The 12,925-nt window shown below is 24.8% G+C and overlaps 1 protein-coding gene across 2 annotated transcripts; it reads left to right on the forward strand.

Annotated features, from left to right (window-relative positions):
* Window positions 1-520: 520 nt before the first annotated feature.
* On the forward strand, window positions 521-7,749 carry LOC113559662 (ras-related protein Rab-5C). Of its 2 annotated transcripts, XM_026965415.1 has the most exons (6): window positions 521-539; window positions 1,468-1,526; window positions 6,731-6,906; window positions 6,995-7,146; window positions 7,220-7,436; window positions 7,499-7,749. In XM_026965415.1, exons 3-6 carry the CDS (start codon window positions 6,744-6,746, stop codon window positions 7,600-7,602), a joined length of 636 nt encoding a protein of 211 aa, XP_026821216.1. In that variant the 5' UTR covers window positions 521-539; window positions 1,468-1,526; window positions 6,731-6,743; the 3' UTR covers window positions 7,603-7,749. The 2 variants fall into 2 exon arrangements, with proteins under 2 accessions (XP_026821216.1, XP_026821215.1); XM_026965414.1 differs by lacking the exons at window positions 521-539; window positions 1,468-1,526 and adding an exon at window positions 1,912-2,057.
* Window positions 7,750-12,925: the final 5,176 nt, after the last annotated feature.

Genomic DNA, 12,925 nt, shown 5'->3' on the forward strand with positions numbered 1-12,925 from the left:
AATTTCTTGCTAAAAGAAAAATTGTAAATTTAGCATTACGGTGACACTAATCGGAGAGATCAGAATTTTTGTAGTTTTTTTAGACTTCAGACAGACGACTAACCGAGAGAATGCAATGGACTTAAAAAGTAAAACCCCCTCTTAACTCTTTCACGTCAAAATTGAAACGTCATTCATGCATTTTATGATATCGGAGTCATTCGTGCAAAACGCGTAGGTACAAAATACGTACCTACTGTGCACAAAGCACAACGTTAACGTACGCTGTTCGGCGGGCCGTTTTCATTATTATTTATTATCAATCACGGCGGCGTCGGCGCCTTATCATGAACGCGCGACGCCGACGCGCCGACGACACCATGAACTCGCGACTGCGCGAAACGACCTCCACGTCCGCGGCTGGACGGGCCAGCCACTAAGCCCACCGCCAAGCGAAAACGCCCCGTTCCGCCGCCGCGATTGAATGCAACGAAACTACGAAACGTTCTACGCTACAGTTCGCAGTGCGGAATTGGACGCCCATTACGGCGTGTTATCGAGTACGGCAATGTTTCGTTTTTTATTGAAACCATTATTATATTATATTATCCGATAATATATACATATATATATATATATGACACACGACGACGACGACGTGTGTATGTTCAACATAATATATTTTTATTTCGTTGTCCGCACAGCGCTACGGCTACCGTCAAGGCTGTCCCTTTCTCCCGCTCGTCATCCGCCACCACTGCGCGCCGCCCGGACTATAGTATCACAGTAATACGCGACGCCGCGCCGTATCATCGACATCGATGACACGCGACTTTTAAAAGTTTTATTTTTCTTCTTTATCATTACCGACGCGAGCGACAAGGAAAAAAAAATAAATAATAATAATAATACGTTTCTCCGCGGTAGGCACAAAACTACGGAACCGTCCGGTGGCCGGTGGGGAGACAACACTACAGTCGGTGCAAAACTACCAACTATACAGTGATATTATATATCATTGTTACGATTTACCGTTTAGGCGTTTACGACATTCACTCCGTCTCCCGTCCGAATCAGTTGTGGTGCGTCACCGCCGCCGCCGCCGCCGCCGCCGTTAATTATGTGATAATCAATCGACGACGTAAAACATTCGAAGAATTTCCCAAAGTTAAACACTGTATACCAGTGTTCCGCTTTTTGCGTATCACATACACACACACACACACACGTTCGCGATAAAATATAATAATATATAATATTCGGACTGTGATTAGAAAGGAAGTAGTCAGTGAGAGTTTAATAAACGACACATATATATATATATATACATACACATAAATATAATTTATTAATTTTTTTAGCAATTATTTCATTACAATTTTCGTTTATTTAAATATATATATTTTTTAATTTATTTTTTTTTAAACTTTATCGTTCCTATATTAATTCCGTAACTCACATAATAATTATTATATAATATTAATACAGTATTACGTTTTCAACGGACCCCGGGAGGAGAAACAGCTTGTAGAAAAATCCAAAATCACGTAAGTAAAACATTGTCTACTTAAATATTACAAAAAATACCTATGTGTGTTATAATTTTACTACCTACTGACCCACTTCTTACCACTATCTCCCAAATGATTTGGTTGATCGGCCGATTCATATGATGATCTCATTCGCAAATTTGATAAAGTATTTATTGGGTAGCTATGGGGGGCAAAGCGCATTTTGGCATATGTTAACATCGTGATTTTATAGTGCGTACTAGATTTACGCCTTTGTTAGGATTTTTCAGTATAGAATCGACTTTTTTCTAGTCTAAACTCAAATAGTTATTTTTTTTTGCAACTATCTTATCAGTTAAAATTGCGATGTTTTAACATAACATTTTTCTACTCTCACAGCATCTCTCTAGGGAGATATTTATATAATAATAAAAAATATAATTTTTACAATAGTGAAATTAACATAAAACAAGGTCAGTTCAACCATCTACACGGAGGTGTTTCAATCAGTTGATCGATAAAATATATTATACTCTATTAGTATTGCAGTATCTGAGAGTCATGCAAGCAAGTTTATTTAATTACATTACTTATTTATATAATACAAATATATTATTTCAAATATTTGTCCTGTTTAGTAAACAAACTAGGTACCTAATATTATTTCATATCAAAGTATTTGAGCAATTATGTGGATGATCATTGTTAATTGTTTAATATATAATATACTTATCAAAAGTAAATTAAAACAAAACTAAATATCTTAAAGAATTTAGTTAAGATAGTTATTATAATAAATTAACCACTCATCAGTAGTATAGCTAAGATTTTGCTTGTGGTATGGAAGGGGGGGCACAGAACATATTTTTAAATTTCTCCAAAATTTAGCCGAAGAAACTGGGTCAGTCAAAAAAATATATGTTGATTAGCGCTTTTAAGGATTGGTATAAATAACCTAATTGTATTTCAGGTATACTGAAGTGCTTAATAGTAGATTTTATAATGTTTGTTATATTTAGTATTTAAGTTTTAAATGTAGATAAATAGGTATGATTCTAAAAATATGTATTTATCGAGTTAAAATATGTATTGTTTTCAAAACTGTGGACTGAAAGACTTAAATAATATTTTAACATATAAGTGGATATATTATTACTTATTATAATTTAAGAATATAAAACATTTTGACTTTAGTTCAAACAATATATAAATATTTTGTGAAATAACATTAATTAATTATTTTGCATCTTAATTTCTTTTTTATATTTTTTTTTATCATTAGATTAGATATTAGTCTTAAGTACCTACATACCTACCAATAATTATTTTTATTATTAATTAATTGATTTTAAGTTAAATTTTTTTTTGCTCCACGTATATTTTGTTGCATCTAAGATATTCAAATGATAAAAAATAATAGGTGTTTATTTATAGATAATATTTATTTAATCATATTAAATGCTGATTTATTTTTATAGTTGGGAATCAATTGTACAAAAAAATATATATATTTATCATTCAGTTAATATAATTGATTACCTAAAATAATATAGGATAATAAGTACTTAATAACACATAGTTGTTTATTGAAAATAATTATCTTGGCAAATTGATAATCAGCTCTAATTAGTTTGGATAATTAATATTCAAATATACTTAGATTAAACTATTTGTATTAAAATACTATTATAATTATGATAAAAAAAAAATCAATAAAATAATCATTTTTTAGTGCCTCATAGTTACCTAAATATAAATTTAGTCAGGTTTAAAATCTTAAAATTAACATAGATAGATACATTGAATTAATATTTATTAAAATATTAAAGTTTTAATACTTAATATATATTTTTTGTACTTATATTGTAAATTTTTTTTAGCTATCCTAATCTATTATATCAATTCATAAATGATTTATTTTATTTAAATCAAAATTGAAGTTTATGAAATAAATAGATAATTTCTTAGATGTGGCCTATGTATATTATGTTTTTACTTAATAACATCTTCAAAAATATTACCTTTAAACATTTTTGTTTTTCATCGATTAAAATTGTATTTTAATCATTAAGATAACACTTTATTTGAAAATTTTACGAATTTTCTGTAATGTGAGATCTTTTGAGTCTTACACTAAAATAAATTTGAAAATTGTATAAGTATATTATTTTTATATTTTCTTTATAAAATGTTGAACAAAATACATATTGTCTTAATTATGTTAAACAATTTCTCGATTTATCCTGTATAATTATCAAATATATATGAGATTTTAAAAAAATTCATAGAGTTTTTTTGTATTAAAAATACTTTTTAACTATTAGGCACATGATGTTCTTACAAAATAAATTCTAAAATATTAATACATTTTTAAAATTTCAAACTGCATACAACTAAACAATTTCTTTTGTACATTTGTATAGGCTAATAAATACACATAATTTCATATTATTTTACTAGTTATTTTTAACTCATAAAAGTTAATACCACTGTCTTGAAGAGGTTTTTCTTATTAATACCATTAATCTATATATTTTGAAAATAGTATTGCGTAAAATAAATAACAATATAAGTAGTGGTAAAATGTTATAAAATAAATATATATTATGTATTTATAATGTTCTATTTATGTTATATTATAATTTTGAGATTTTAAGGTCATTAGAAAAATTATGTGGAGTTTTGAATTAAATTTTCAACCATAAGCTATTAAAACTTATACATTTTTAATTACCAAGTAATTTGAAAATTTTTATGATTTTGTCAAATTATGAATACCAAATAACAATTGTAACAATGTATTTTTTGATATTTTTAAATAAATAGAATTTATGGAATATCTCGTTTTTAAATGTTAAAGCCTTAGGTTTTAAAATAAAAATGTTTTTATATTTTTGACCATAAAATAAGTTACATATATTTGTATTTTTATAAATTTCATAAATATTTGAGCTTGAAATGCTGATAAAAAGCATTAGTGACTATACATTTTGATGTTTGAATTTCTATAATAAAATCTCCTAATGAACCATGTATAACATTTTAAACTTTTTATTTAAAAACAAAGTGTTTAACATAAATTGAAAAAAATAACTAAATAAAGTAGAACATTACAAATATCACAATATAACTCAAACAAAGCCAGATTTTTTTTTAAAATCAAATCACGTCAAGAATCAAGATAATGCTAATATAAATATTTGATGATATTTTTAGTCTATGTTTAGTTTTTTTTTATAAGTTATGAAATGTGCTACCTTTTAAAAACCTACCTACTATTTTGGTGTTACAATATTTTTTTTGCATCTAAGTATAATAAAAATACATATTACAATTTAAGAGAACTATTACGGTCCTTGATCCGCCCAGAACCTAAAATCTCAAAATATTATGCCTTCAACCTATGCATTATGATTTATGAAATATTTTTTAGTTATAAGTATACCAATTTTTAATTTCTATTAAACAATCCAAAATGCATTAAATTCTAAATTTAGTTTGTTATCAAAAAGTATTTTTTTTTTACTATACATTTAAAATGTAATATTTACATATTTAAATGTACATAAAATGTCAAATATAATATGTAAAACTAATGTTTTTCTTCAAAATGACGTAGTTGTTTGAAATTAGAATTATTGTTGAGTGATTTTTGAAACAGATATTAAATTATTATGTATTTGGTAAATAAAGTAAAGTAAATTTATATTATATATATATTTTTTATTTTTTATATTAATATTATTTTATTGGTGAAGTATAAATTAATATTAATTACATTAATACCTATTATTCATTTATTAATTAGTTAACTAAAATTAGTATTGTCCTTTTAGACACAAATAGCATTGTTATAATTATTCTATAAATTATTCTTACCTCTAAGTCCATATTTTTTTTTATTTAATAATGTTTATATTCATACTGTTAGAAGTTTGCTTATTATGTCTGACTATAAATTATTAGTAACAAAATTATTTTTTTGTATATTATACCTATTACCTATGTTTATTTTAATATTTATAAAGTAAAAACAACAAAATTTGGGATTCAATGAAAATTTATTTATTGTTTATCTTTCTACCACTCATTGGTATGAAACTTTTGGGTTTATTGTAAAAACTCTGTATTTGAATCAATTGAAAATGTTATTAAACTGACGAGTGGCTAATAGATAATCATTAAGTACCAATGCTAATTATAAATGTTCAGCAAAAATATAAATTGATAATCACTGATAATATATTCAGACTATTTAATTCAACTCAAGATAATTAATTTAATACGCTTAAGAAATTGTCCCTCATTATTTTTAGTTAAATTATTTAATGTGTATTATAATCTTGAATTTCAATTTTTATAATGAAGAACTTAACCAAGTGTAGAACTATCAGCTTTAAAAAATAACTAAAAAAATAATAATGCGCAGAGTATAGGTAATTAATTAAAATATAACTATATACCTATATTGTAATTTTTTATTTACGACTTTTTATTAAAAAGAAACCTGTTACATCCACATAGAGGTGTATCAATAAATACTGCATATATTTAATATAATAATCTATAATTTATTATAAGAATTTAAAACATCAAATTACATGTATGGGTAAGCTGTAATTTGTAATGCAATTGTAGTCTTGCATAGTATTGTACAATATTGTACTGCTATCTGTTAGAATTATACAATATTTTGTACATTTATTTTAACATGTGTATATGTAAAACTACGGTAGTACATAATGCATATTACATACACATGTATTCCAAGTTGTTTGTTAGGTTATAAAATGTTGTAACTAATCTTGCTGATTTGTGACATTAATATAGTAGTTTAGTAAATGATTTGATAACTTTTCACGATTTTATACAAAAATAATTTTGTTAGGCTTAGTTAAAACTACCAATTCTTTAAATTTTCATTATTTGTTATAGTTGTATTATGCTTATTTTAATTATTAAAAAAATCTAAACATATCCTACCTAGTTACTTCAACTACCAATTATGAGTAGACTTAATTGTCCATTAAATAACTACAGTCACTTGAAACTACTTAAAGCAATCCTCTTAATAAATATTACTTTTTATTTGGACCCGGTATTTTTATAATTATTTATTTATATAAATAAATAGGAAATTATTAATATCTCTTTGTTATATAAATTATTTGTCATTATTATTATAAAATAGAATTTAATTATTACCTGTAATAATTTTAAATATATTTTTCTCTTTGCAGTAATAAATATATAATGGCCAACAGAGCTGTACCACAGAGGCCTAATGGTCAAACACCAGGAAAAATATGTCAGTTCAAGTTAGTTCTTTTAGGTGAATCATCAGTTGGAAAATCTAGTTTAGTGCTTAGATTTGTAAAAGGCCAGTTTCATGAATATCAAGAGAGTACCATTGGTGGTATGTATTTTCAATCACTTCTATTTTAAATCTCTTTGTTATAATAAAAATAATTTAATGATTTTTATACTATGATATATTTATTCAGCTGCTTTCCTTACCCAAACAATTCATTTAAATGATGTAGCTGTTAAATTTGAAATTTGGGATACAGCTGGTCAAGAACGTTACCATAGTTTAGCACCAATGTATTATAGAGGGGCTCAAGCAGCTATTGTAGTTTATGATATTACTAATCAAGTAATAATTTATTTGTTCTTTTTAAAACTGTAGATATATTAAGGTATTAATGAATAAGAATTTTCTTTAAAAGGATACCTTTGAAAGAGCTAAAAATTGGGTGAAAGAACTTCAAAGACAAGCAACACCTGGCATTGTAATAGCCTTAGCTGGAAACAAGTTAGATTTAAATACTATGAGAAGTGTTCAGACTGATGAATCACAAACGTATGCCTATGAAAATGGACTGCTGTTTATGGAAACATCAGCAAAAACAAGTGCTAATGTGACAGAAATTTTTAAAGCAATTGGTTCGTAATTAAAAACTAAAATGTATTAGTCTTATTCTATTTTTACAATTAAATTGATTTAGCTGAAAAACTTCCTAAGAACGAAACAACTAATACAGCAGGGCAAGGCCGACGTCTAGTTGAATCTGAAGGAGCTAATAAGAGCCTTAGCAGCTGTTGTAAGTGATACAGTAAATCAAGTCAGTTTTCATATGGATTATTGACATTTAATCATCTAATAAACTTTATAGCTTTGTAAAATTATTAAGCGTCAGAATTATATTTATCAATTTGCATTTAATATATGTATCAATATATTATCTAATAATATATACAAAATGTTTTGTTTATTTCCATTATGCTTCTGTATGCATAATGTGAGTATATTGAGCCATCATTATGTCAAAACTGGCTGATGTTGGTCATGTTCAATAATAGTTAATACTTATTTTCATTCATTCGATATTTTTTTTAGCAGTAAAATTGTTTATATTTAAGGATTTTTTTTTACTCAATCAAGTTTTTACTATCAATTTTAAAATAAATAAAATATTTTACCATAGCAAGTCAGGTAGATTTTAATCTAATTAGTTATTACTTATAATAAACTTAAAACTGTGCATTTTAATTAAATATTATCCTAATTATTTATTGAAAATAAATTAGTTTAATACAAAAATTATTGTACCTACACTATCATAGATCACTGTCAAGGTGATGAGAAATTTAACTGTTTTTATTTTGTGATGTTTTTATCTGAACCGCGATTTGAATGGTGAAGTTCATATGTTGTTACATTGTATGGTTATTTCTAAACGTTTGCGATAATATTGTGATTAGAAAGTTTTTGATGAAATCGGCACTCAATACAATTTTATTTATAGAATATTATAACTGTGAACTCTGTGTTACTAAAATTTAATCACAAATTATATTATATTTTATTTTGAAACCATTAAAATATATACTATTGGATCTATTTACATATATACATATATATATATATGTGTGTGTGTGTGTGTGTGTATGTATGTATTATGTATGTAAAATATATATGTGTATATATATATATATATATATATATGTATGTATATGTGTATATGTGTATACATTTACCAGGTATTTGTTTAATGGTATAGAATTTTATTGTTATATATTTTATCCAGAAATAAATTAGAGTTATGTAATTTACTATGTATATTTCTTAATTTTAGTGGCAGTTTAGTAATTAGGTTTGTGTAAATGGTGGAAGAATATAAAACAAATATTGTATTTTATCATTACAAAATCATATTTATTTCATTTCAATTTATTGTTTTGTTCATTATTATTATTATTATTATTATTACTACAATTACTTTTTTTTTAAATTATTTTGTTGCTTTGATAAATTATTTTATTTAGAAAAATTGATGTATAAGAAAAATTCCATTAAATATATGATTGCAATATATAAATTTATATTAAAGTTAAAATGTTTGTGTATAAAGTATTAAAGTATAATAATAATAATAATAATAATAATAATAATACAAATAACAGATACAATTGAAACATATTGACCAATGAAATTAATGTATATTTTTTTAATCAAATCTACTACCCAATGAGTAGTTATATTTTATTTTATTTATCAAATGCACGAAATATTATTATTATTATTATTATTATTTCTATAATATATATATATATATGTATTATATAACTTAAATTAACAATCCGTGTTATCATCATAATCACATTAATTTCATTTTAGTTAATTTTTGTGCTGGACAAATAAAACTATAATAACTGTATTTATTTTAATAACTATGTTGATGTTCATCAATAATTATAATTATATTATAAATAAACAGTAGTATATAATATAACTAAAATGTAAATATGATACAAAATAATTAGTTATGTATTTTTAAATATTATATATATTTATCATATATTATAAATATAATATTATACATGAACATAGTAAAATAAATAAAGTTGAGTTACGCGTTTAAAATTAGTAGACAATAGTTTTGCATGTGAATTTTGTATTATAGGTGTGAACAGCAACGCAGAAGTCCAAAATTATATATATATATTAGTAACTATGGTTATGAACAATCAAGATCTATAAAAAAGTTATAACTTCTCACTTAGTCATAGGCGGACATTTGATTGACTTTTTAAGGGGCTATAATAATCCAATGTTAAGTAACCCCGCATCCCCTTTGTATACACAAATATAATATTACCTACAATTTTTGGAAGTCTATTGAAATACTTAGGTGGCTAAGCCCTTTTGAGTCCCCCCGATGTCCGCCTATGCATTTAGTATGGCATTGTCATTCACCTTTCAGACAAATATAATATATTTAATATGAACTTATGCGATACTGATTATAAACCTATTATAAGGACCACATTGATTTATATGAAATATGGTTATGGTTGTTGACATTTTTGGTAGATGTAATGAAACCAAAAACTATTCTCTATTTTATTCATGTATACAGTAATTGCACAATATAAACCATAGTGAAGTGCTTAGATTTTCAAAAGTATAAAGTAGGAAAGTAGTTAATTTTTTAGATCAAGTACTAATAATGATTCAAGTAAAAAATATAATGTTTTTTCTTAAACTTTAAACCATATAAATAAATACATGTAAGAAAATTTAAAATAATAATAATAATAATAATAATAATAACAATTAACATGTACCCCAATGTATTCTATTAAAATATTTTAATTTATTTATTTTGTATAAAACTAATTTAAAATTGTTAAAAATGTACAATAAAAATATTAGCAAAAAATATAATTTCAATTTGTTCATTTAATACTCCTTATGATATCCTTACTACTTATTACTTATCAATAATAATAATAGTAGTTTTATGTATAAAAATTATAATTATTGGTGTAAGTTTTGAAACCTTTACTTGAAATAAAATTTTACTGCAAGTTGTGTTTACAAAGTAAAAAATGAACATAAATTATATTTGGTCTGTGTTATTTATATTCTAAGACACTTTTTACAATGTTGAGTAATTTAAAAAAAAAAAAAACCAAATTTTAGACTTAAATAAAAAATATTTAAGTTTGTACATTTTTTTTTCATTTATGAATGAAATATTATATTTCATTACCTATACACTTCAGTAAACGGGTACATGTATTTAGATTCATTACACTACAGCGTATGGGACTAAATTTTAAAACTATTGCTAAAACAGTCTAAGTTAGTACATCTGTTGAGTGTTAAAATTAGTCAAATAATTGTTTTTTTAAACATAATATAAAGTTTAGGATTTTAAATATAATATGTCAACTATTATAATTAGAGCTTGGAAGTTAATGTACTAAAAACTATAAAAATATGCATGCAAAAAAGCACCTAAAATCATTAAAATATACGCTGAATATGCATATTATTTTATTTTTTATGGCAATTATATGCCCTACCAAGCATTAAGCAATGATTTTTAATTTTAATCAGGTTTTTATTTTATATTGGCAATGTTTTTATAAGGACATATTTTTCAACAAATAAATTTTGAAATATACTCAAAGTCCGACATTATCATAAAATATTAATAAAAAAAAACAATATATGATTAGGTACACAAATGCAGTAAAATATAATTTTATCTTAAAATATGCATATCTTTTTAAAACATCTCAAAATACGCACACTAAAATTTCATTTTTGAACTCGTTAGATTGTGATTCAAATTGTTATCTCATCCAACAACTTTTTGATGCACTCAGTAAAAACATATAAATGCATGAACATCCGGCCCTAGTTATAATTGTTCCTGTATGCATCCTGAAATTACCTTTTTTAATATTCCTACTTCCGATTGCGTCCAAGATATGGTATCACCGGAGTGCGTTCCAAGAAAAAAAGGTCATATTTTTGACATAGCCAAATTATTATCGAAGTTAAAATGAAATGCAATGAAAACCATTTCCAGTGTTTCTCAATCATAGCTGTAAAAATTAGGCACCTACAAATTATTATAGTTGTAAATTTGAATAGGCATGGACCAATTGCGCCTAAGAAAACAAATTGTTTCAACATAAACACTAAAATGTTTAAAAGGTAAAAACTTTTTTGTTGATATTACTGGTCTCAGTGATTGGTTATTAGTGATGAATGTGTTGATTTTACAATGATCTGTTATATTTTTATTTTTGTGTCTGTCATCACGTTTTGGATTAGTAATAGTGCTTTGATTTATGACTTCAGCCCTTCTTCGAAAAGCAAATTGAACCTAGTTGGTAAATTGGGGTCAAAAGTAAAAAATGTCCAGTAGTTTTCAAAAGCGTCAGGAAAACCATGAAAAAGTAACGGAAAAACGGGAATTTTCACGCATAACCACTTTTTTGGTTTTGCTTTAACTCAAAAACGAATCATTGTAAATACTTGACATATTCATCAAATGTTTATATTAGCGTTATATTTTTAAATTAAATTTTCAAAATATTTAGAATTTAAAGACCATTGAAATTTTTAATTTTTCTAAATTTTTTTTCTTGAAATTTTGATAAAAATAATTTGGCTTTCCAAAAAATCTTTAAAATTCAATACAAGGTAAGTTGTTCTTGTAGTAAAAAAAAAAAAAACAAAAACCGTCAGTCACAATTTTTGTTTATAAGCAATAAAAGTTCAAATGTTTACAAAATATGTCAAAACCGCGAAAATTTGCAAAGAATTTTGAAGTTGAAAATTCATAAAATGTTTGTGATTTATATCTCATGTTAAAAAACCAACACAAGGTTCTTCATTTCTTTTTCTTCAAATAACCGTAAAAAAAATTCCAGCGTCAATATAGAAAAAAATTTGTGAGTGTGAAATATTTTTTTTACGAAATTGAGTAAAATAAAATTTAATATTGGTAATAATATAATATATTATCCTAGATTGACAAATTATCTCTGTTTAGAATCGTTTTTCGTATACAATGATACCTGTCATTGCATTCAAATTTAACATATCCATTATAGTAATCTACTCATCTCCATCTTTACTATACAGCAGAGCGATATCCACTTTTCCACCTTTTTATTTTATTATGTTTTTTAACATTAAAATGTGTTGTTTTTATTGTTTACTTTATTACTCTCCGGCACGCTAGATTTTAAAATTCAAAAAATTTGTCTTTTAGTAACTATTTGAATTGCCGATCTCTGGATTTTATGATTTTAAAATAACATTACCATAGTAATAGGCTAATGAAATAACTAATAAGTATCTTGTAAGAGAGAAGGTATAACTATACATATTTATTTAGAGGTTTTTGGTAGTTATGCAATTTTATAGGTAATGCTCGTTAAATATTTTTTTGTTGTACTTGATGTATGAGACACTTAAATAACACATTTACAAAAAGAGTTTTTGTCTCAAGACCTAAAGTATATTTACCTTAGGCAGCTCTAGTCCTTAGTTTAGCTCTGATAAGAATGATGAAATAGTATTATGGTGAAATCAATTAGGTAGCTATAAAATATATCAATATTAA

Source organism: Rhopalosiphum maidis, chromosome 3, assembly GCF_003676215.2.
Source record: "Rhopalosiphum maidis isolate BTI-1 chromosome 3, ASM367621v3, whole genome shotgun sequence".
NCBI classification, from domain to species: domain Eukaryota; kingdom Metazoa; phylum Arthropoda; class Insecta; order Hemiptera; family Aphididae; genus Rhopalosiphum; species Rhopalosiphum maidis.